The sequence below is a fragment of the Pelmatolapia mariae genome, linkage group LG18 (assembly GCF_036321145.2).
Source record: "Pelmatolapia mariae isolate MD_Pm_ZW linkage group LG18, Pm_UMD_F_2, whole genome shotgun sequence".
In the NCBI taxonomy this organism is placed as follows: Eukaryota; Metazoa; Chordata; class Actinopteri; order Cichliformes; family Cichlidae; genus Pelmatolapia; species Pelmatolapia mariae.
Genome location: NC_086243.1, coordinates 3,652,121 through 3,677,822, shown reverse-complemented (window position 1 = coordinate 3,677,822; position 25,702 = coordinate 3,652,121). Strand labels below are relative to the sequence as shown.

The 25,702-nt window shown below is 40.0% G+C and overlaps 1 protein-coding gene across 5 annotated transcripts in view; it reads left to right on the top strand.

Annotated features, from left to right (window-relative positions):
- Positions 1-25,702, top strand: part of map4l (microtubule associated protein 4 like) — a 128,119-nt gene that overhangs the window by 64,765 nt on the left and 37,652 nt on the right. The window contains exon 1 of one of the 5 annotated variants that reach the window (XM_063461919.1): positions 14,035-15,947. The exons of the other annotated variants lie outside the window; for them this stretch is intronic. Coding sequence (XP_063317989.1) covers positions 14,537-15,947 — 1,411 coding nt within the window. The 5' untranslated portion in view covers positions 14,035-14,536. Of the gene's footprint in view, positions 1-14,034; positions 15,948-25,702 lie in introns of those variants that run through there. 5 annotated transcript variants of the gene reach the window in all.

The following is a 25,702-nucleotide window of genomic DNA, read 5'->3' as shown; positions in this document are numbered from 1 at the left end:
CGCTTTAGTCCCGACCTTAAACCACCCTGACACTCCTGGTGAAATATGTGTTTAATGCTCTTTAGATAAAAGGTTTTGTCAAGTAGCTAGAATTGCGTCTGTCTCTTCCACACAGATCTTGGCCTGAGCGAAAGTTTTCAGGTACATGACTTAATACTCGAGTCTTATTTTAGCGAGAGAGGTCTTAAAGCAGAGGGATTGTTAGAGCTGACGTTGGAGAATTGTGTATAAGACAATGGAGTTAATTCTAAAGCGAGTAAACTTGATTTTTTTCTCTCTCCCTTCCCATTTTTTCTTTTTCATAATGCCACCAACAATGTAACCTCCACAGGTAAGAACAAGTTTCCCTTTTCACTTCTTCTTCTTTCTGACTCGAGGAAGTTTGCACATCCTTATGTCAGATCATTTTGGGGATGTTTAGTATGCTTGTCCCTGTGTTTGTTATTACTGTGAATGTGGATGACAGTGAAGTATTTAAATACACAGAACACACAGAAAATTTATTTTATTTCTAAAAGTGAACTGAGGGATGTTCCTTTAGGTTTAAGATTCTTAAAGCTAATTTGAGATTTCATCCACCTAGCCCAGCATACATCACCACATTACTTTCTTTAGGTGAAAACTGTACACTGTATGCATCTCAAGTCTAAGGTTCATTCCCTCCTTTGTAAGATGGGGTCTGACGAACTCACTAATGTACATGGAAAGAATGCCCGGATCTGTCCATTTATAGTCCAGTTTTGACCTGGAGAATAATGTTTAAACCAGAAATCTCATAGAAAATATATTTAAAATTAATTTTCATAAAGGTATAAGTAAACAACTAACCAGTGACTTTGAATGACTAAATAAATGTAAGTGATGATACTTGGCACTCTCTAAATGGGTTGATTTTTATGGTGCCTAAGTCAGCCCCACATCATGTACGACTCTTCAGTATTACAAATACAGCGATGATGTTTGCAGGGCTGTGATGATTTTTCACAGATTTTTCCTTAAGTTTTTATTCCACAGTCCAAATTTGAACTGCACATTTCCCATTGTGTTTGCAGAAAACTTTATGGTTTGTGATTGCTACGATTTAGTGTTACCAAAAATCTCAATGACATTTCCTAACAAAAGCTGGAAACGACTGAAATCACAAATTTATTCAGCTGTTTGTTACAGGATGTGTTTAATGTGGTTCACTACACATTACAGTACTTGGAAGACAGTTGTGTTGCATTTCACATGTATTTCTCGTGGTTTACTGTGAGACTGCCGTCACTATGTGAGGCATAGTGATGTATTGATGTTTTTTTTGAATGACCACAGTTATAGTGAATCTTCCTCATCCAACTTGTATCCTGTAGCTTGTATTTCTGTGTTTGCTGAGAGGCAAAAACGCTAATGCTGGAAATAGAACAGCTCTAATAAATAATTTAAAGTCAAAAATTACTGTGAGATTCATGTCCACGGTGAGTGTATGTACATTTTTCACCACAACTGTACATTATTTCCTTTGGAAATTAGTAGAGATCAAAAATGGAGCTATTAAAGAGTCTGTTTGAGTTTACCTGAAACACAACTTATATGTGACTGTTTAAAATGGGCATGGTTATATCCACAACAACATAGAATCAGTGATTGCAGGTTAAATGATTAAAATATATTTTTAACAGTAGTATTTCAATAATGTTAAAGACAACCAGCCACCCTTCCTCCAAATGGTGGCTGGTTGTATGGTTGCTGCTGTGCTCCGATGTGATCAAATATTAAATATTAGATATTAAAAATTGCTGCTGTTAATGACCTTGTGTGTTAGTCTCTTCATTCTGTGTAATTTGGTCCAGACTGCGCAGGTTGAATGTTTTTATTACCCAGCCAGCCTGGGAGTTTCTCTCTCCTGACTTTATCTTGACTCCATCTATTTTTAACTCTGCATCTTTCCTCTCATATACAATATTGATGACAGTGACTGTTTCACCCTTATGTAAGGCGAACACACCCTCATTTTTTCAATGTGCATGTAGTCCGAAAGAAAGAAGAAATTGTTGTCGTTCCTGCTGTGTCAATGTGTGTGTGTGAGACAAAGAGTCTCTGGTATGCAAAGCAAAGTGGCAACCATCTTTTACCTGATGCTGTGTCCTGGATTCGTCCTTGAGAGAGAGCTAGGGAGATTAAATCAAAGCAAATTCTAGAAATTGAGATAACCACCGGGAAACCCAGTGTGTTGTGGTTGGCTGTGTAACACTGCATACAGTCATGTTACAGTCTGTGTCGGTTGTTAAGAAGGTTGTTGTTGTAGAATCTCAGCCCTGCTCACTGGCTCCACCAGGTGCCTGCTACAGAAATTACACCTATGAACCACTACTCTCTGAAATCATCACCAAGAAACATGCGCAGGTATCATAATATTGTCGTGTTTCGGCATAACTGTAAATATTCTTTTTTAGTTTTTACAAAGCATTGTTTCGCCACATTCATTTGGCAAAAATCCAATTTTGGTTCTATTTTTGAAGCATTTTATGGTCTAAAATGTAGGACAGAGGACAGAGAGGAGAGAGTCCATCTGACTGAGTCACCTTAGTGCTGTTATCAACTTTTTGTATTAGAAAAAACTGGGCTGCATTTCACTTTTTATTCACAAATGTGCTCCACATTTATTTTCAGTGTTTTCAGTGTCTGATTTTTCTTTTAACTGGCAATTAAGATTGAGTTTGTTATGCATGTGCGACTGCTATCCACTGACAAAGCTGTCACCGCTGCTTGTCTAAGCACTAATTAGGAAAATTTGAAGAAGTGTTTAAAGCCATTGCTAACTGTTTCCAGTTAATCGGTGCAGACTTGTTTTCGTAACAATAGTAAGCAGCAGCATCACTGGTGCTAGGAGGCTAACACTGGTACAGCAACAGCTTTGCTAAATTAGACAAACACTGCATTAGTCATATATATATGTTTCCTGAAGTTGCTGGTAATGGTTCCGTTTACGCATAAGTAACATTTTACACACAGCAGCTTCCATTTAGCTGCATTTGTTTTACATAAATAGACAGCCCACATCAACTAATGGCTCAGCATCTTACTGAGTATGTGCTAGGGCGTTCTATCTCAGCTCCAGCCCAACAGACTGACGACCTGTCTAGGGTGTACCCCAACTCCTGCCCTGTTGCTGAGATAAATGACAGCCCTCCCGCAACCCTGAATTAGATAAGTTGAAGAAAATGAATGATTGAATTAATAAATAGGTCACAGTTGCTACCCACCTTCCTCCTTTCATGCTGTTTCTGACTTAATCACTGTCACAAATGTCTCAGAACAGAGCCTGCCACTAAATATTAATGAATACAGAAAAAAGTATCAGTCTTCTTTTAACTCTAATGGTCTTGAGTAAAATGTACTTTTGAACATTTTGACATTGTTAGCCATAACCAGAGAGCACTCAATATCAAGGTAAACGTGATCACTCAGCACCAGAAGCTTCATTATAAGGACATGGTGAATTTGAAAATTTCAGCTATGTTAGAATTACGTAAGTTTGCATAATCAGTACCATCTTTTCTATTGGTAATGAATAATTATGTGCTAATTATTTCTCATCCTAAGTAATCCTGGTCCTTCATACTCTATGACCAGAAACTGTGAAGAAATTCTGAGTTAGGAGTGATGTGATCTATGTTCGCTTTCACCATTGTCGATTGTAGAAACTCTAGCACCATATCACAGTAACAGTCACCTCAAGGCGCTTTATATTATTAGATAAAGTTCCTACAGTAACACAGAAAAAAAACCAACTATGAGATCTCTGTGCAAGCGCCTGGCGGCAGTTGAAAGGAAAAACTCCCATTTAACAGGAAGAAACCTCTGGCAGAATCAGGCTCACTGATGGACAAAGGACACACTGTGGAAGAAACGTAACATGCACCCAACCTTGAGATGATTGATACTACTCTCATATCTGTCTAACAAATATGTAGCTTCAACCTGTTAGTTTAGCTTAATGTAGAGACTGGAAACGTGTATTTCACCTAACTATCCTTGCTTAGATATCTGACTGCTCACTCATCATGACGGCTCATTTGGTTCAGTCACGTGATGACTATGTAAGGTTGCTTATCTCCCAGTAGTGTTTACAGTCTCTGAAAGGCAGAATTGTACTCACAAGTGAGCTCAACATAAGACTTAGATCCTCTAAAGAACAGCTTTGGACTGAAGATTGACATCTTTACCTGTCTTCTCCTCTGCCCTTTGCATCCCAGTGTTTGCACTATTCCTCCTTCTCCTGTATTTTTATAATTTTTTTCACTCCTTCCCATCTGCTGCCTGTAGATCATCTGAAAGTTGCTCCATCTCCCTGCTTTCCTGCCAATTCTGACTCACTGGCACATAACAAAAATTGCAATGTAGAGGCTAGAAGTATTTGCCAGTCTTCTATTTGCTTATTTGGGTCTCAAAATGTATCTTTTTCTTTCTTATTTTAGGACAAAATATATTGTCTTTGATGTTTTATCAGCTCTAATTTTCCTAATTAAAAATCTCTGTGGTGCTTTTAAATTAATTCCAGTCATAGGAACAACAAGTGGGCTAAGGGGGAGGTTTTGGAAATTATTTTTGCTTCTTGCCCTCCTTTTCTCCCGACTTATCACCTCCATACTTCACCCCAGTTTTCTTCTTTATTTGTAGCCTCAATCCCCTCTCTGGTTAAGTCTCTTCCTCAGTGTATTAGCTTTATTTAATCTTTCTATTCCTACCATTCTCCTGCTTTCTCTTCTACCCTTTATCATGTCTCATCTTTATCTTCTGTCTTCCTCATTCCCCGTCTACCCACCCTCCTTCTCTCTATTTGTCCTTTCTTTTAATGCCCTCCATCCCTCATTTTCTTCCCCTGCCTCCTCCCTCCCTCTTTGCCCTTACTGTCTCCTCCATCCACATCACGTCTTTCCCTGTCCTTCCCAGACTCCCCGCGTTGCTGCGGAACCATAATAATCACTGCATCGACGATTTGGGTGTGGGTGGGGGCTGTGGGGGTGTCGGCATTGATGGTAGTTTGGGAGGGAGGAGGGTTGGGGAGGGCGTTGTCAGGGAGACATAGGAGGCGGTTGCCGTGGAAACACAGAGACTCTGCAAGTGAGGGATGGAGAAGGGGTGGACTGGGTGTGACACTCAGTGAGGTCGAAGAGTTAAAAATAGAAACGCTCTGACAAGATCCCCCTCCCCACCACCACCACCACCACCTCCTCCACACTGCTCACAGTTTCTCTTTCACTCTCTCTCTCCCTTTTCTGATCTGTGCCACGGGCAACCAGCTGTGGCATGTTCTGCCTTCGTCTCCAGTTTATCCTCGACCTTCAAAAAGAGAGCTGCTTGTGACCTCCACCTCCGATAAACTGCGCCACAAGACTAGATAAGATTTCATTTGCTGCTTTGTCTACGTATGTGATTTTGTTTTGCTGCCTCAAGCTTCTATTTGTGTCTCCAGTGGCTCTGTGGTTGAGTTGCCAAAGTTTTAGTCAAGTACAGATTTTTACATTTACACTCAGGAGGCTGTATTTAACAACTTAAAATTTCTACTCATCAAATTTTCCAGAGATAATTTCTCCAGGCTAAATTTGCATTTACAGCAGGCCTTTCATAGGCAAAGTACAGCCATGTACCATTAGCATACTAATGAAAAGAAAGATTGGAAAGGATTGGAAGGAGCTGGAGTAAAGGAATCAAATATTGAAGCTCATTGCTATCATTTCTCCTTTTGCCTATGAAGATAATATTGAAAATATTATTTAACTTTAATTTGGTTTGCAAAGAAAAAATGTCTTTAACAATGTGCATACCTGAACAGTATTCTGCCTTAAAAATCACAACAGTAATTAAAGTATGCTAACATAGGCAAAATTAGGCCTAATAATGCCAAATAATTGCAGCTATTTAGTCTATAAAATTAAGATTCTTTAATTAATGGCTGAACTAAGAGTTAAGCAGTCCATGCAAACAAAGTAACAAAGGCAGACATGAGGCAGAGTACTAGAAATATTCCCAAAACTCCAAAAAAGCAAAACTCATGGGAATTATGCAAAAGCAAAAGTCAAAAACTGTCAGGAGGTCAGGCATGAGAGAAGCAGTGGAACACTGTGAAAAGGCTGGAAAGTGTGGCGATTGTGTGATGTTGTTGAGAGACAATCTGGCAAGGAAGAAATGGAAGCATGGGGTTGTACCTGTAAGTATCGAGTGACTCGCCTGTTGGGAAAGGTGTGGCACAAACAGCGAGAAAGTCAAAGTAACTGCAGTAAAACCAGGAGACAGTTACTCAACGTTATACAGGTCATCACATTTTTACATAATCATTGTTAATAAATAGTAAATAATAGTTAATTAAACTTCAGTATCTTGTTATTTTGCTATTAAAAAAAGTTCAATAATAATCATTTTTAGTAAGTTTGTAATTAATGTTTGAATGGTTGTGTCATTAGTAAAATGTCAATGCTTGTATTAGTGAAAGCAGTGAAACAGAATTTTAACCGATTTCAGTTTTGTAAATGTCATCCAATAATGTTATTAGACCCACCACACAATATTCATTAATGAAAAATTGTTACTTTACAAACTAACTATTAATCCGTTTTTTATTAGTATCATTCCATTTTTAGCAGTAAAAAAAACCTTCCAAGTGGATTTTAATTAACTGTCAAGTTCTCAGAGTAACTTGCAAATATTGGATGTTTCACAGCAGTTCTCCAAAGCCCCTCTTCTCTCAGTCAAATAGGACAAACAGCAGAGATGGATGTCAGGTTAGGGAGAAAAATAGGTCGGTAACTGACATAGAGACCTCATTTTGGTTCATATCTGCATATAAACTAATCTGATATTCTGTTTTAACGACATATGCAGTATTCTGCAAAGAAATGAGCCACCCTTCATTTCTTCATGTGTTGCCTCCAAGGAGCCAGACTTTGATGTCATTTTTTAAAGAATATTAATCCACAAAACTGTAATATAAACATATTGTGTTTGGTAAAAGAAACAATCCATGCTGGGATGGTGGTTATGTAGTTTAGCCCCATGATTCAGCCTTCTAATTAACTTGGTCAGAATTTGGATCTACAGTGACTTTTAAACATGACTCATTGAAGCAATTCAGGTAATTAGAAACCTTTAAATTGGTCCAATTTGTGTCAAAGCTGTAACTCTGAGCTATAACTCAAAGCTCATACACATATTTTTAGAGCGAGCGTCAACTTTCTCCACACTTTCTTGATCAAGGCTGCTACGGCATCGGCAGAGGTATTGACTCACAGCTCATGGAGCCAATTAAGGTAGAGGGTTTCTCACATCACATGTCAGTCACAAGGAGACGATTCTCATATTTATAAATTCAGCCTGACTTAATTGGTAGGAAAAAAGCACATGATGTCTTTATAATTATCTGGTTTCCTGAACTGGTAATAAAATGGGGTTGGATTTTTGTGTCAATTACAAGTGTAGAAAAACACAATGTGCTTAAGCTAACATCACTGACTGACACTGAGACACAAAAGAAACAGGCATCCTGTAGATGTGCAAGATTCTGCCCAAACGTGAACGATCCAACTTTTGTTTCATTAAAAGATTGTTTCATCTCTGCTTTAAAGGTTCATAGTCCAAAGTCCAAAATAATCTGTATATATCTGTTTATACTAAGCCTTGGTTTAGTTCATTCATTGATTGAAACGAGCTTGATTGTGTCACAGTAGACAGAAGTGGTAATATTCTTTTTTGTACTAGAGGGAAACGAAGTGTTGAAAGAACAAAGCTATGAAATATTAACTATGTGCCTCATGCTACTTTTATATGTTTCCTTGTCATCATGGTGAACTGCACTGTACTCTAGCAACACAGTGAAACTTGATGTATGGAGTATTAGCTACAGGCCACAAAGCCTTCAGATCTGATAGTTCAACAAGTACCTACAAAGGACTGAATACAAAGTGGCAGTCGTCATCTGTCACACTTTAAACCTTGAACCCAGTTGTGAGTTAAACCATACTCAAACATAAGTGCTGCCTGGATTTTTTGCATAATACCTATCCTTTCTAAGTCTGTTGAAGCTATGCAACGGTCTAATGTCTTCCTCTCATGTGGTTACACTAGACAAATTGTTTATGGATAATTATGTAATAATACTCATTCATTTTCAGTCACGCTTGATGAGCTGTTCTTGCTCTTTTGGCACAGGCCTGGCGTCTATTAGGGGTGAAGTGGTGTTTGATGGAGACACTCGACTGCCCCAAGTTGCTTTAAGAGGCAGATTATCTACTGTCTGCATATTCAGTAGTGCTTTCTACTACATTCTCTGTCTTTCTAAAGTACTTTTAATCGTTTAATATTATTTTAAGTGTTGAACCATAGGCAGTACAAAAAGATGAAGGTAGCTTTCGGGTCTGAAAAGCGAAGCCAACAAAGAAGTGCCTTAAACCTGTGTTCTTTTTAGTGGCCACCAGGGGGGGTGTCTCCTGTGGTCCTTTAGAAGACGATAAGAAAAAGGCCCTTGACCTTGACCTTGGTAAGCTAGTTTTGTAAATTCATTGTAAAATAATGTTATTAATCCTATCATTCATAACATACAGTTTCAAAACACAGAGAAGATGACGGCAAAAATGCTCATCTTCAGGCTTCAGAATGGGACTTGGTCATGCTACCTTTTCTTCGCTTAGTCTTTAGGGGTTAGTGTTAATGATAGAATAGGATTTGGTTCAGTTTTTCATTAAAGTTTTGCCTGGAACTCCCTAATGGAACAATTCTACACTAATAGAAAAAATGTATGAGATTTAATTTGTAATGCGACATCTTGTAGTTTCTGAATATTTGTCAGTTTAGCATGTGGGTAAAACAAAATTCAAGGCTAATGCCACGCAGGTTATTTGGTGACTCAGATGTTAAGATGAAGGTAACACTGCTGGCTGATACTACTAGCACCAAAACATTAGCAGGAGACAGCTGCCTGGGGACTGAGGTCTAAGTCATCATCGCTGGTATCCCTAACCCCTTTTTTGAGGAGGGCAAAACATACTTATTTGCAAAAATTGTAAATAGTTTTTCATGTGTGTCAGTATGAATAGTTGTTTTCTTTGTTTTGTTTGCCAAAACTTGATAAAACAATTAAATAAAAGCTAAATTACATACTCTGAGGGTTAGAGTTAGTGTTAGGGTAAGGACTGAAGTTAGCACAGACGACAACTTTGATCTCAAAGGGTTAAATCGATTATGATTGCTAGTTTGTAGTGGCTTCCACCTCTGTATGTACTCAGTGCTGCTGATCAGAAACACCCTGCTTGCCTTGCCATTTTGGACATGCTCCAACCCAGTCATCTAGCGGTTGTGATTTAGCCTCGTTCCAAAGCAGTCAGGCCTTAACACCTGCACATTTCCTCCACATACATGATATTGGCTAAGAGAACCAACCATCATTTATTACCTAATATATCCAGGACTTTCCCATTCATTGCTGGTCCAAGACAGTCATCATTGCAGTTTAGAGTTCCATGATGTACATACAGGATATTACGAGAGCTATATCCCCTTTTGAACATGACCTTGGTCCTTTGGAAAGGTTACTTCTGCCTTTAGGCAACCATAAGAATCTCTAGTAGATTGTGCCAAGAGAGAATACTGAATTCCAGATGGTTGCACTCCTTGAAGTCAATTTATTCTCACTGCAGTGCACGTGGTGTTTGTGATATGAGTGCAGCACAAAATGTCAGGTCACTCTGGAAACAGCATCATTTGAATGCCTAGAAAGTGCCTGGAAATTTCACTTTGCTGAACAAACCTACAGAGAAATGTAATGTAATACTGACAGCTGATGAAAGAGTTCTATTCCTCCTTACAAAGGTTTGTCCTAGGCAGAGACCATTGCACAACTCTTAAAAATCCTTTTTTACAGCCTACATCAGCTCGCCATGCCGTGGTTCCATGGTGATTTTCCATATTTTTAATGAGCTAACGTTGAGAAGTGTTTGGACTTCATCTTAATTTAATTAATGGTGTGTTGTGGATGTCATTATAATAAGGGCACCATTGCCTTATGCTTTGAGTATTACACAGGCATACAGAGCAATCAAACCTAATGAGTCGCTCTTGGTGACACTTAATACCACCATGCACAAAAGACAGACACTACTCATTTCGCCATGACCATGTTGCATTAAAAGATCCAACCAGTCGCCTTCAGGCAACTTTTGTTGTAATTTGGCTATATATAAATAAAAAATATAGTGCTATATTTCATAAATAAAATTATTATTTTTCTAAATAAAAATCAAATTAAAAAAAAACTTCCTATCCACTCTCTTATATACTTATCTGCCCTAACTTTAAATATAGATATTCTTTAAATGGTAGATATTACATGATGAGATATCCATTCATTCATTTTCTTATTTAGTCTTAATTGGCTATCAGTCAGATCTTTCACTAGTCCATTTTGCATCACTATTAATATAAAACAAGCACAATGTTCAGTGGAATTTATTACTCATCTGGTCAACATCTCTTATACTAATATATTTACTAAATGTGGGACATGTTTTTGACAAGTTACTTTCACCTCAGATAATTTAGTGATATATGTGCTACATGTGCACAGTCACCTAAAACATTCACAGTCTACTAGGGATGGGAATTGATAAGGATTTAGTGATTCCACAATTTCACTTATTCATTTAATTCCTTATAGATTCTCCTATCGATTCTTATTGCTCCATTTTGAGAGTCACCACCATGACTGAGCAGCACAGACATTAGATTCTTGCAGATGAATTACATGCTGTGGGTCAAATGTTTGTGCCTGTTGGAGGTTTTTCCCCTCTTTGGTGTGATCAGTGTTGGGGTCATTACTCACAATAAGTAATTATTACACATAATACACAGAACACTTTTGTAAAAAGTAACACAGTACTTGACTTAATTACTCTCAGCAGAAAGTAAGTCATTATGCCGCTTGTTACTTTACGTTCATGTTACTCTGTAGAATCACCTTCTGACACATTGTCTAATAATTACTATTTATACCATCATACCATCAGTCCCACACACCAACACCAATCCCTATCCTAATGAGGATACACATATGTTTCTCCTAGTATTTAAATATGAACAAAAAGAGACTTTAAAGTAATCGTGACAGTAATTTTACATTAGAAACATGAACAGGTAGAAATGGATCTGACTGCTCATCTGCTTCTCACCTCTTGAAGTTCAGTGGTTGCTGGCCTGGGGTATTCACTCAGCTTTAACATCATGCGGGTTCTTGAATAACTTAGGGTTAGCATGTTGTCTGTGCAGGTCCTTACAAAAAACTGAAGTTATGTTAGCAGTAAAATGTGGGTATTTCTGTCCTGGATGCAATTTACGGTCATGCTCTTGTCCTTTTATGCAAGAAAAATGAAAGTAATGTTCATATCTGTGCTGTAGACCAGCGGTCCCCAACCTTTTTTGCGCCACGGACCGGTTTATGCCCGACAATATTTTCACGGACCAGCCTTTAAGGTGTCGCGGATAAATACAACAAAATAAAACTAGTACTGGTACCGAAAAAAAGAAGATTTATTCATAGCACACGTGAAAAGACCCAGGAAAACCGAGTTAACGATAAAAACGATAACAAAATAATGCTGAAAACCGATAAAAACCCTGAAAACCATACATTTCACACCTGAGCCTCAACTCTCGCGGCCCGGTACCAAACGACTCACGGACCGGTACCGGTCCGAGGCCCGGGGGTTGGGGACCGCTGCTGTAGACTGTGTCACTATTGTCACACGAACTGAAAACGCCTAATTGTAATGCAAGTACAAGGGGAACTGATAAGCGGGATCAACGGGCAAGCAGACAAATAATTCTGGGAACCTGTTCTGGATTCCCATCCCTGCATTCAGTACAGCAGTGTATATTGTTTCATATGCAAAACTAATTTTGTTAAACGGTTATTATTCTTATTTGTGAATACAAGAAGAAGAAGAATTCTTATTATTGTCCTTATAATTAATGGGAATAACAATCCTCTTATTGTTACTTATTTTGTTTTTGTTCTGTTTTTTGAATTCCAGTAACAACAAGAAAAATGGAGGCAAGCAAGAACCTTAAAAATATATATAGCACTAGATATTCCAGAAATTTCAATCCAAGAACATTTAGCCTTGTCTAGTATTCTTTATGAATGCCTTGCATGCGTTTTCAGCAGAGTAACCGTTGCTATGCCTCAAATTAGTTAACACAAGATGAGGAGATGCTGCAGAATGGGTGGCACTTATGTTAATCCCATTGTAGAGACATTGGCTGCAGTTCATCCGGAGATGCTTCAGAGGTCACTTGCAAGATAATTCTTCATGAATAGAAGTTAATGGAGCTAAAGGGCTACATTAAAAAAGGCCAGAGTGTGTTGTAGGTTTTGCAAATATACTATTAAATATATTTTAGGATTTAATACTTATGCCCTTTTTGATCTCTTGTTTTTGTTTTTTTGACAAAGAAGCTCATTTGTCCATAAAACACTAGCTAATGTATGCTGATCCATCTCTTAACAATAATAACAGGAATAATTCGCTACAGTTACAAATATGTAGTGACTTGCATTACAAAGTTAAGTGCAAGTTAGCGGATAAGAAGGAAAAAAAATAATGTGTTTTCTTGCTTTAATCATCTGGTTTCAGTTTATTTGCCGGGAGGAGTGAAATGGTTGAGTGATCTACAGGTTTTGAGCGGTGAAAATATTTCTTTTAATTTTTATTGCACAAAAGTAGAAGATAAGAATGCAAAGTGCTTCCAGGACAGATATAACTGCATTATACTGCTAACACAACTTTGGCTAATGCTAACAAGATGCTAGTCAAGAATACAGCCTATCAACATGTAATTAAGGCAAGTGATAAGCAGTTAGACTTGCAGCATTGTAGACTCCATTTCTACCTGTTCATGTTTCTAAAGTAGACTCACTACAGTACAGTGGCATTTCAAGTGTCGTTGGTCTGGTTTTTTAACTTTGCTTTGTATTGTTGGTTTTGTTGGTGTGTGGAGCCATAGCCTAAGGTTTATAGTGTTAACTAGTGACAATTACTTTAACATGGTCATTTTAGGCAGCAGCATGAATAACTATCCCAACACTGCTCACAACTGAAACTTCCATGTGTGTGCAAGAAGTAGCTGGTTGTGGTGTTTGAAGGCAATGCTATCACACGGCTGGTGATGGGACATCCCCAACACTAAAACTGAAAATGGGCCTAGATCTGTTAAAAACATGATGAAAATGTCCAGAAGATTTCCAGATTGTTGGCTAAAGTTCCATTGGGCTGCATGCTGTTCTGTCCCAAACCCCATGTCTGCAGTTCAGAGTTGTCACATTGTCATCTGTTGTTAAAATGTCAGCTATATTTGGCCCCTGTATAAATTAATTGAACCTCAGTTAAAGTAATAAGTGTAATGAAAGGATTTGATTCAGTAATTCATGTCAAGTGGATAAAATCTTTGCACAGGGAAAATGCGAAAAGCGCAAAACAATTTAACTGAAGGCACAAATTTAATGGAGACAAGAGTGCAAGGTTCAGACGTAAATTCTTTTGGGTGGCACTTCACGACGTCACTGTGGTAAATTTTATTATGTAGTTTGTCTGCTTTTGTGGCCAGTCACTGGCTGATACAACAGGGAGACAAGTCTCACCAGGATGATTACAGTCTTCAGCGTGTCTTTCGCCATGTATCAACATGTGAACACTGGCTGTCATTTGGCAGACGAGTGACTGTGGCAGCCATTGATCTGTTGCTTGCGCGCATGTGTGCATGCATGTTCCCCACATGTGAGTATGCAATCTTTGTCTTCATGTGTGTATGCCTGTGCATGTTTGTCACTAGGGGTTGGATGCTGAAATCTCGCTCCAGCGAATGAGGGAATATTCCTGGCTGTCATGTGACTGTGTGATGTCAGTGAGAGAGAGAGAGAGAGGAAGAGAACAGAGATAAAGACATAGGGAGAGAGTGTGAGCGAGTGAGAGAGAGAGAGAGAGCAAGGTGCAATTTACCCCCACAGCTGATCAGTGCAGTGCTCAGAGAGAAGCTGAGACGACTAGACTCACACACACACACTCACTCACACACACTTCTTTTGCCTCACCTATATGCACATGCACTGTGCACACACACACACACACACATGCACTTTGGGCACGTCAACACACAAACTGGGAGGCATCACTTTAAAAAAGAAAGGATGCATTGCTTCCTCTGCTTTCTAAGCTCATGATACTTTGGATACCGAGGACAGATCTGCCTCCTGGACAAGAGTAAAACGATTCTTACTGGAGAGAGAGAAAAAACTCTGAAGAAGAAAAAAAAACGACACAAAAAAGGACACGCAATACCAGCAGCGATTATTAGTGGCAGCAGCGGGTTTGGACAACCATTCAGTGGGCATTATCAACAGCAGCTGCACCAGCAGCAGCATCAACAACACAAACCTTCCAGCACTCTCTCTGGCGTCAGCGTCCCTGCGCTCCTGGCCTCCTCTCCACTGTTTCCCTCCAGTCCAGTCTCTATGCACCACAGTGACTGGTACTGCCAAGGCCAGATGGCACTGGGGGGGCAGGTTGCCACTGCAGCCCAGGCAGGGTCCAGAATAACTTTGATGGAAGATCAGGTGAAATTAGGGCAAGCCAGGATGGAGGGTACATCATCCAGAGTGATGGCCGAGGCTCCAGGTGCCCAAACCTTCAACATACCGGCACAGAAAATCGACGATGAGGAGTTCAAAGGGGGGAGATTGAGGGAGGGTGGACTTAGGGTGGGGGAGGCAGGAGGGTCATTAGGAAGTGCAGGACAAAGTCCCAACAGCCCCCTGTCCTCCCACTCCTCCCTATCCTCTTCGTCACCCTCACCTTCTCTCTCACCTGGGACATCCATTCTGAATTCAGCCTTGGACCCTAAACCTATACCCAAGCCCAACATTGGCCAAAGTAATCTGCAAGCAAAAAACAAGGCAGGCAACAAAGATGATTTGGCTGTCCAGGGCCAGGGCTCACTTTCTCCTGCAAAACAGACTTCTGGCCAAGGGGAGAGAAGCACAACAAGCCCTTCCTTCACTGGAAGCACCAACTTAAGTCTTGGAAGTCAAGACGATGAGAAGAAATCATCTGGGAACTTACTCGGAAAGCACAGAGAAAATTTTCCTGCAAGTACAACTGGAAACCAAATCCTCAAGCCATATTTAGAAAAGCAAAGTGTTCATACACAACCTGGTGAGACTGCTCTTCCATCTGCTGACTTAACCCTGAGCAAATCTGGTCACACTACTGCACAAACCACAGACCCACCTGCGGCCTCAGCAAACAAAACTACCACTAGTGTTGGACAGAGTGGATTGGAAAGAGAATACTCAAGCCATACTGAAAAGAGAACGTCAGGATCGTGGACATCAGAGGATATTAGTGTTGAAAAAGAGCACGAGGTTGCAAGTCCCAGAATGTGCCGGGATTTAAATGGCGCTGAGGATGGCAGAGCGGGATCGTGTCGGCCATTTAACAGAGAAACAAAAACAAACCATAGTAGTGATGCTCCACAGCGGGCTGCAGTGAGACGGGCAATGTCTGACTGTTCACATCTGTCTGTTCCCATGGTAATGGCAGGGACATACCCCACCAGTATGGGAGGCTCACCAGTGATGGCACCAAATGTGCTGAATTTTGCCATGACAGGAACAGCATGGCTGACCAGGGCGCCCTACCCACACGTGGCTGTCCGGCGCTCACTTACGGTCACGGATGGCACCGAGGCGGCTGCTGCAATGGCGACAATGATGGTTTCCCCATTAATAACATCTCCTGTTTTGCCGTCTTCCCCACCCCCAAAGAGACATCATGGAAGCTGCGAGAGCAATTTTCTAATTCCTGTCCCACCCCCTGTTGGAGCGTCAGCTAACGTCTCTCAAGATAGTAAGCTAAACACAGCGGGTAAGACTTCTTGACTCCCTCTATGTGTGTAGTTGTAGTCACTGGAGGCCATGACTATGCATCAACCAATCAGCACACAGTCACGTGTTTTGCTTGACTGAATAATATTTATGTTCTACAAAAAAAAATCAGTTTATACAACGTATACTTGTCTTGTATATTTCTCTACATTTTGCTGACATCTGGTAGCATGTAAAATGCCTCATCTGCCAGAAGGTGAACTTAATAAGATCCAGTGTTTTGGTTAAAGAATACCATGTTTCTTTGCTTCTGTGTGGCATAGTGAGATTAGATGCTGCTGTACAAACAGAAAAGTAGAAACATGCAAAACCAAAGACTATCGCAGCCATCAAATGGCTCTGTCTTTAAAAAGTCCATCAATGGTAGATCTCACTGTGAGACCTTAGTGACCCTGCATGCTCATTTTCTAATGGCTTGGGTAACGAACGCAAGCCGTTTGCCAGTGAGCACATCCTGTTGTATCCTCATTTGTGACTCCTGTTAATGTTGACTTGAAACTAGTGACTAAACCCACAAAGTCATTAGAAAAAATGAGCTTATTAAGGCCACAGACTTCTATACAAAAATTAAAGTTTTAGGCACTTCTGCTTTGGCTTTATTTATTTCCATGCTGTGTACTTGCATTCTTGAAAAACTGTGACAATGTAGTAGTAGTAGCTACGCCCACTGCTTTCACAAAAATGTATTGCACTTGGTGTGATGGGCATTGCAAACTTGTAGGAGCAGCCCAAGGTAACTAAATTAATAGTGTTACTTCAACCCATAGCCACATTGTATATTGTGGGGCATCCCACACTAGCAAAAGCAAAACCATGAAGACTAAATGTGTAGAGGGTTTTGCCTTGCCAGTAGAGTTTATTAACTTCAATTAAATTTAAAATCTTCCTTAGGGGTTGCATGTCACTGGAGCATTTACATTATACACCTAAATTCGTGAGTAGCAGCAGATCTTTCTTTGCCCTTCCTGCCTCTGCACTTCAACTGACCACATATCATTACAGCACAATTGCATTTGGCTAAATTTAGCTGTCTGCTGTGGCTTCCTTTCAGACAATAAGCCAGAGTGAAAAGAGATGCATTTTACATTTCAGTAAGAGGCTTTATTTCTTTATTAGGCTGCCATATCAGTTTCAGTTTTCACAGAAGCCAGTTTTTATCCACAGCATATATCTAGTGTCATTCTAGTTTATGATAGCAGTTAATCAAGTTAATGAGCTGAGTTGAAAGGAGTGTATGGCAGTTGCACATGTCAATATGTGGAGTAATGAAGGTATGAGAGGGTTATCTTACATGACCACTAACTTAAGTTTGGAATAAATGTATAGCTAAGTTGCATGGCTAGTAAACACACTGAAAATAATGTGGACAGAATGTCAAAGAATAAAGGAAATGACAGCAGACAAGATGAACCTGCTGTTTAACCAGGTTATAAGATTTCTTGCAAAGGGGCAGAAAGAATCACGATGTTGTATTTGAAGTAGAGGTATGATCCATAACCAGGTCAGTGTTACAGTGAAAGCTGTCTGGCCATTAGACGTTTTCCTCCAGGGGACTCATACTATAAAAAAAACGTAAAAGGTTGAGTCTCTTTTAATTGACATCTTCTCCTAACAGGTGATGGAATAAGGCAAATCAGTCTGGGAAATAACATCACATCTTTATCGTGTTTCATCTTATCTGATGAGTGTCTAACATAGATCATGGTGCAGAATTCTTTTATGAGTGCCTAGAGATATTCAAAGGACATTTTCACAGGTTGAGACCGATGATGAAACAAAAGCATGTGAAGAGAACAGGCAGAGGATTATGGGAGAACTCTGTTATAGATAATTTGCTTTTTTATAGCCTTTTATCTATAACAACAAATCATCTATAACAGTGTTCTCCCATAATCTTCTGCCTGTTCTCTTCACATGCTTTTGTTTCATCATCATTGCGGGGTGGCTATAGCTCAGGAGGTAGAGCAGGTCATCTACTGATCAGAAGGTTGGTGGTTTGGTCCCTGGCTCCCCCAGTGTGCATGCCCCAAATTGCTCTCTGAAGGATCCATCGGAGTGTGAATGTGCGTGAATGTTAGGTAGAAAGTACTTAAAAAGCATAGAAGAAAGTGCTTGTGTGAATGGGTATGAATGGGTAAATGTGGCGCTTTGAGTGCTCCGACAGAGTAGAAAAGCGCTATAAGGAGTCAGTCCATTGCATGATATATAGTTCAAAATAATCTTCGTTTATCTCAGTCAGGGCCTTAGTTTACTTGAAGGCTTCTTTTTGATTGGCTGCCCTTCGTGAAAGGTTTGATCAGCCAGAGTTGTTTGCCTGCGATGACCTTTTAAGGCTATTCGCTGTCACTGATGTCATACAGATCCAAGAGTAGGAAAAACTGCCTGAATCATAGTGTTTAGTGCAGTCTAAATCCTGATCCAGTTGCTCGCAGGGATTACTTGTACTGACCTCATTATTTGAAACTGTGTCCATGTTTAATGTGAGTATCAATCATTGGAAGTGTTTGTGTGACAAAACATAAAAGAATAGGCTGAATAGACCCAATCTGAGAATATTTAATATGTACCATTTGCTCTTATTGTAATGGCTTCTGCTGGTTTACTTTTAGAATAACTGCATGCCTCTAACTGTTTAATCCATCCATTCAGTGTGTTGTTTTGTTTTGCAGCCTGCAGTTGACAGAAAGCTGGAACATTGATTAGACATTGACACTGACTGTACTCATTCAAATATAGAGCGGCTATTTCTAGCATTTTGTGTGTGTGCATATTTGTTCATACACACAGTATGTGTGTGTAGGTGAACAGCTTCCACTGACGTGAATCTTTGAGATTCTAAAGGCACACACCCACACAGACACACTCACAACAGACAGCATGTCTGCAACTTAAGGTGCTGTCTTCATTCAGCACAGAAGGGACTCACAGCTACACGTACCACACGCATGACAAAGTACACAACTGTGAAGGGAGGGGGCAGACAAGTGCAAGGCTCAAATCTTAAGCTAACACGACACAGACTGAAAATAAGCAGATATTAAGAACAGTTAGGCTCAGCTAACGGCAGCTTTCATTTAAGACACATCTTTCAGCTGATGGCATCAAAAGCTTCGTTATGAGCTTGGACTCTCAAACAAGACAGCTTACAGCAGCTGCCTGTGGTTTTTAGAGCTCATTCAAAGGACTAGGACTGGTACTTATATAGGTGTTTTGTGCTCGAACTAGGCACTCAAAGCTCTTTTTGGACTCTGCTAAATTTGGTAGTACCAGTGGTTCCCGTTAATAACAGCAAACTAAAGCAGCTGGTTCATCAGACATAACAGCAGCTGGTTTATCTGTAGCCCAAATCAGATCATGGTTTTTGTTTTTTAACTGGAGGTCAGAACAAAATCAAATAAATCAGCAAAACAGTTTTTACATAAAGTAAGTACTTTACTTCCTGGTTTGGTTTGTTGTCAGAAAATCTGGAAATGGCATCTTCTGTTCATGTTTTGTTAGTTTGATTTTGCTAGCTGAATACGTTTTGCTAAATGCTAACAGTTATAACCACAAATGTTACAAAGTCGCTTTTTGTAACAGTGAGGCTAAAACCAATGAGGCACATTATACTTAAGTGCTTTTTAATTTGCAGGGTTAATGATGTGAACAGCATATATTTGGTGGCACGGTGGTTAGCACTGTTGCCGCACAGCAAGAAGGTCCTGAGTTCAATTCCAACATCAGGCCGGGGTCTTTCTGTGTGGAGTTTGCATGTTCTCCCCGTGTTTGCGTGGGTTCCCTCCGGGTACTCCGGCTTCCTCCCACCGTCCAAAGACATGCAGCTTGTGGGGATAGGTTAATTGGATAATCCAAATTGCCACTAGGTGTGAATGTGTGAGTGAATGTGAGTGGGAATGGTTGTCTGTCCCTGTGTGTTAGCCCTGCGACAGACTGGCGACCTGTCCAGGGTGTACCCCGCCTCTCGCCCTATGACAGCTGGGATAGGCTCCAGCACCCCCCGCGACCCTGAAAAAGGATAAGCGAATGGGTGGATGGATGGACAGCATATATTTAACCCATACCGTCATCTTTCATAAGCCTAAACAATTTGTATTGTGCTTCAGTGTAGCCACAAAGCCAGTGAAAGGAGTGAAACAAAGCTCTGATTTATTCCACCTTCATTTACAATTTACAAAATTTCATAAACACAATTTACTAAATTGTTAGTTTGCTACAATATCTGTTAACTGAAGCTCAATTAAGTATTAAATGTAATATCTAGTGTTATTCATTGTTTTAATTATTTTAAATTCAACATTAAATTTTATAATTTGTCCAACAGAAAAAACTAGTACTATATGAGGAAGTCAGGAGCAGTAAAGAAGTATGTGAGGGTGGTGGAGTAAGAGAGTGGTGATGGGTCATGGTGGGGAGGGTATGACATTAGGTATCTACTTTGAGCCAAGGGCGTAGATTTGGTTTTGGCATCGGTGGGGACGGATGAGTCAACCACCGAACCCTGCCCTGTTTCTTTTTTTTTTTCCTTTTTGTCTTTGCTTCTTGATAACAAAAGGAGAAATATATTTGCCTACATATGCTATTCTACATGCTTTTAAGCCATTCAAAATTACAATTCATAGTTTTATGTGTGAATTATATAATGTTAAATTACTATTAAACAAATGACTGACTAAGTATTTTAGACTTTAGTTTACTTCAGCTATATTCCATATAAATCAGGTATCATACAAAAATAAAAATAGCTTCAAATACAGTCATGACAATAAAAGAATATGACTTTAAGGACTTAACAACTTTACTTCAGTTATAATACACCAACATCTCTGATACATTAGCACTAAGGGAACACTGAATGACCTGCTGGTTTTTGTCCATAAAACTACTCATCTAAGATTACCACAAAGTAAAAGATCTCTCAGCAAAATTATGCAACATTTAGGCACACTATTGCCCCGATCAAATCAGTGAGCTGGGATTTTTTATTCTAAACATGAACTACTGTTACAGCAACAGACATGGACTACTGGTGCCACACACAACAACTCAATGTCCACTATGTGAAGGAGCCAAACACATGCCTTCTCCTCTCGTTAACTGAGATAAACTGCTGGCACATTGGTTTTACATCTATACTGTCCAGCCTCTCCTGGTGGACATGGCATACAGCAGCATTGTTTAATCTCATTTGAGTCATTGTTAACCTTAGCCATGTTTTTAGTCTTCTGAGACACTGAAGCTTCTTTCAGCCTCAGTAGATACGTTTTATCCTCAGATTAAAATTATTATTATGTGCGTGATGTGCCTCACCTTTGGCCCTGGCTCTTCCCCTCTGACTGCACTAGGACATATTGCTACCTGATAAAATAACACATTGATTCGTGCCATATAAAAAGTGAGACATGTCAATTCAGATTCTTTGTCAAATATACACTAATGAATCAATTTACATCAGCAGCCTAACAATTGTCATGATAATAAATACTATTTAATCTACAGCACCAAATCATCAGTCAGTCACCTGTGACCTCGCCTCTTCACCTCTGTCCGAGCTACAACATGGCAGAGCTGCCTCTGTCACCTGATAAATAACAGTGAGACATTCCACATACATGCAGTCACACATGTGCTTCAAATACAGTAATGAACCAACAAGTCATCATCCAATTTCACCTGTGATCTTGTATCACCATTGCTCTCTGAGCTTTGTGTTGGTTCTTCTGTCACCTGACAAATAGGACATACATGACAATAAGAATAAAATGTGGAGCTGCTTCAGTGTTTCTGTCAATTTGTGCAGATCTTGACGCATCAGTAATGTTTGTAGGGTGAGTGCATTTTTAAAACAATTTGTGCAAACTGCACTACAAGGTGGAATATTTGCAAAATCAAGATTACCTCATGATATTTTTTCTCAAAAATTAACCCTATGAATATGTCAGTGCCATTAGGATGAAATTATTGTGTCACCAACATTTTAACGTTAGACATATAATTTTAACGGCCTCTGTAAACTAATATCCTGGCTTGCTCGAGGCTGCCGTTTTCTCTGACAGTTTCAATCAAAATTAGAAATGCTACTCTGAGACTGAGATAACTAATAGTGCTGCCTGTTGTGCAGTTAGTTTCCAAAACACGTTATTCATGGTTACATACAATTTTAGACTGATGTGGGCCAAAGCCTAGCATAGCCTGTAACGTTATTATGACGGACACATTTTATGAGTTAACTTGACTTTAAGTAACTTACAGGTTTCTTTGAAAAATACTTTCTTATATCCAGGTTCTTCCTTTTTGCTGCCATCCTCCTCTCCTCCTTGCAGGTCCTCTCAGCGCAGGCTTGCCGCTGCTAAAACTAAACAGAGCTCCCTGAAAGGCACAGCCAATCACATTGGCCATATTTGTCACATGAGGTAGGACTCCAGTAGAGAACGTAATTTAACTCTTTCTGCACCTCTAGGTGAATGAGACGTTGACAGATCGTTTTTTTCTTTCTATCGGGTTTGCTTTTCTTTACTCGAAGAGATCAAATTATTGGTGGGGACAATTCAATAATCGCTGGATATTGGTGGGGACATGTCCCTTCCGTCCATGCCAAATCTACGCCCTTGCTTTGAGCCCATTCTTGTTGGACAGGTTGACAGATGAGGTCAGGCAGGAGTCTCCGTGGACAATGATGTTTGGAGTTTGGAGTTTGTAGACTTCATTGTGATCTGTACTGTAAGCAGGGAGCAGGAGGAAGAGAGCCTGGACAGGTGGAGGTATGCACCGTAGAGGAGGGGAATGACAGTGAGTAGAATCTCTGTGTCTCTTTATGGCCATGTTCTGATTTACACAGCAGTCAGCTGTTTCTTTCTCTCTCTGTTTTACTTACAGACACCAGCATGTGCAGTTGGTTGCTAGCAGCTGTAGCATGGTATGATGGTATAATGGATGATCTGACTTGTTCATGTTGGATGAGTCATATTGCTGGTGTGGCAGGGTGCAGTGATGTGACCGTGAAAACCGAGCAATAAAACCACCAGTTTGTTAATCAGGGTATGAAATATAGTGGAAACCATAGAGCAGTCCTGATGTGTCTGCGGTCCATGTTGTTGAGTTTCACTGAGTAACTAAAGAATAATTTTGATGGTATCCTTTGTTCTCTGTATTTGACATTTTAGTCAGCAAATTGTATGCTGTGATCTACAAACACATATATCACCACAATGCAGTCCAGCCAACAAACACTAGCAATCTGAGATCCTAAAAGCAGATATAAAATGGATAACACACAGGTTTCTACATACATAGCATTGCTGAGACAGCACAGATCCTCTTTGCCACCACTTTCCACATAAAAGGCTCCTTTGGTTCGCCTCCCACAAGAACACCTTTCTAGCACATTTAATACTTGCAGCATGTAGGTCAGATGACATATATATATATATACCACCTTTTTCACATTCACTAAGGAATAATTCAGGTAACATATAACTAGTAAACTCAGCTGAACAGCTAAAGGTAAACATTCAATAGGTCTCAGTCACACAGGCATAGAGACTGGTCAGTGACCCTCGGGCAACCTCTGTTCACTAGAGAAATAAAAGACAAATGGCAACACCAATGACAGCAGACCAGATAAGCTTGCTGTTTAGCAAGATTACATACAGTCAAGACTACCTACAAAGAGAAGATAGCGATGGCAATAATATATTTGTAAGAGAAGCTGGATCGAAAACAAGGCTGATCCTACTGTGAAGGCTGTCTGGCCAAAGGATATTTTCCTCCAAGGGGATTCAGATTTATTCTGGATGTAATTCATTTTCATTATTTCTAAGGTTAAGCCTCTTTTAATTGTCATCTACTTCTCTAGTTTGAGATGTAATAAGGCAATTCAGTGAGGGGGAATGGGTTTTCTTCATCATTGGGTTTCATCTCATGTCTAGCAGATATGATCTTGCACATTGGTTGATGAGTGTCCGGATGTATTTTTCACATGTGAAGACTGGGGCTTCAATGGCGGTGCAGATCAACTTTTTCTGGGGAAATCTGTTTTGTCCATAGAAGCCCATAGTCTATAGATGCGAAAAATGAGGACATTTGTGTTTATTTCTTGCAACAATGCTTCAGACACTAAATTTTATACCATTGGAAAGCCTGTTTGTTTCCCCTTTTTATGGGTTGAGGACCAGAGTTGAGTATTTGGGTCGCACCCATGAAAAACTCAATCTTGTCTGCCAGTGCCATTGTTTCGTTTACTGGATTGGATGATTGAAGTCTGAAGAAAGAGGACATATTGGCAACGATTTATTCATTTAACGATGGGGGCCTCAGTAGCACGTGGAAGAACATTATGCAGCCACAGCCTGGCACCTCCTCCTTGTGCTGGTCACCAGCTGTGTGACCAGCATTTGTTTTAAGTAAGCCAGTGTGGTTGTACGTGCTATACCTCCCACAACCACTTGCCACCTGGTTGTGGACTACACACTTTGGTTACCAGGATATCACAAACCAGTCTCTAGGCTTGTATGAAGAAGGTTTTAAGAAGGTTATTTAAAGCCACAGAAAGCTTGTCGCTGAATCTTGTGCTTCGTATTGCTGAACTATCACTAGTAAAGTTCTATTGTGGCTAAACGCAGGCACCACAGAAAAGGAATGTGTGGCATGAAAAGGACAGTATGTGTGCCTCTGCTCCATTGATTTTGATCTAATTGATCAAACTGGAACGTGTTAATGAAGTGTGCTGCCAACTCAGTATTCTTTTGCACTGGCTGGATTTCACTGTCTGTGAGAAGTTTCTATAACACTCAGTGTTGATTTCTGCCTTTATTGAAAGACTAAAAAAAGAGGCTGAGTAATATTGTTTGGAATAAGAGACACATTTTATGGACCTTTGCTGTTCACTGAAGCTGAAGAGGTCAGGATGCTTCATTTCTTCTGTCATCAATTCCTCCTTTTAGTTTGTTTGCTGCTATATGAATGAAATGGATAATATTGATTTATTTTCACCAAAATCAGACCGGGCCAAAGCTCTGCAATAAATCTCGGCCATCAAGGCCATTAAAATTAATGAAACAAAGTAGGCCTCTTTAAGAAGCGGCTGCAGCAACTTATGCGTTTGCATTAACATTAGCTTAACCTTCCAGGGCAGGAAGTGACTTCATTTACAGTTTGATAAGCCACCACAAAATAAATCACTGGGGCTGACAACCAGTAAAAAGAGAGAAGCAGCAGGATAAATAGGACAGTAGCACTGAATGCTGAACATACTGTGGCACCTTACCGGCACACGTGAGCCATTCATGTGGCAACTTTCTGTGCTCATTACTGCTTGTGCCTGATTTGATCTCTACTGCAGGCTAGTTTGCAGCTCCAGTTAATAGCAACATAAGAAAATGGATCTTTTTTCATGGCATGGATGCTGCTTGATTGTTGGAGAAAGCACAGCAGCAGCAAGCTGCCATCGGTTGAAAGGAGGAACAGCGGTTATCGCACAGTAAACAGGGGGCAAGAGGGGGGGAGGCATTAGGGTACAGCACAGCCAGGCCTTTCCACTGTCACAGTTACATAAGATGTGTCTTGATGGCAACAAAAGGCCTCTGTCGTTTTCTGCTCCCAGCCCTCAGCCCCGCCGGCTGTGTCCTTAACCCCATCGACCTCATTAACTATTCCCCTCTGCTCTCCTCATGTATCCCTGTTTACTTTCTTTCTTTCACTTTATTGTCCTTTTTCCTCTGTGGATCAGTTATTACCGCC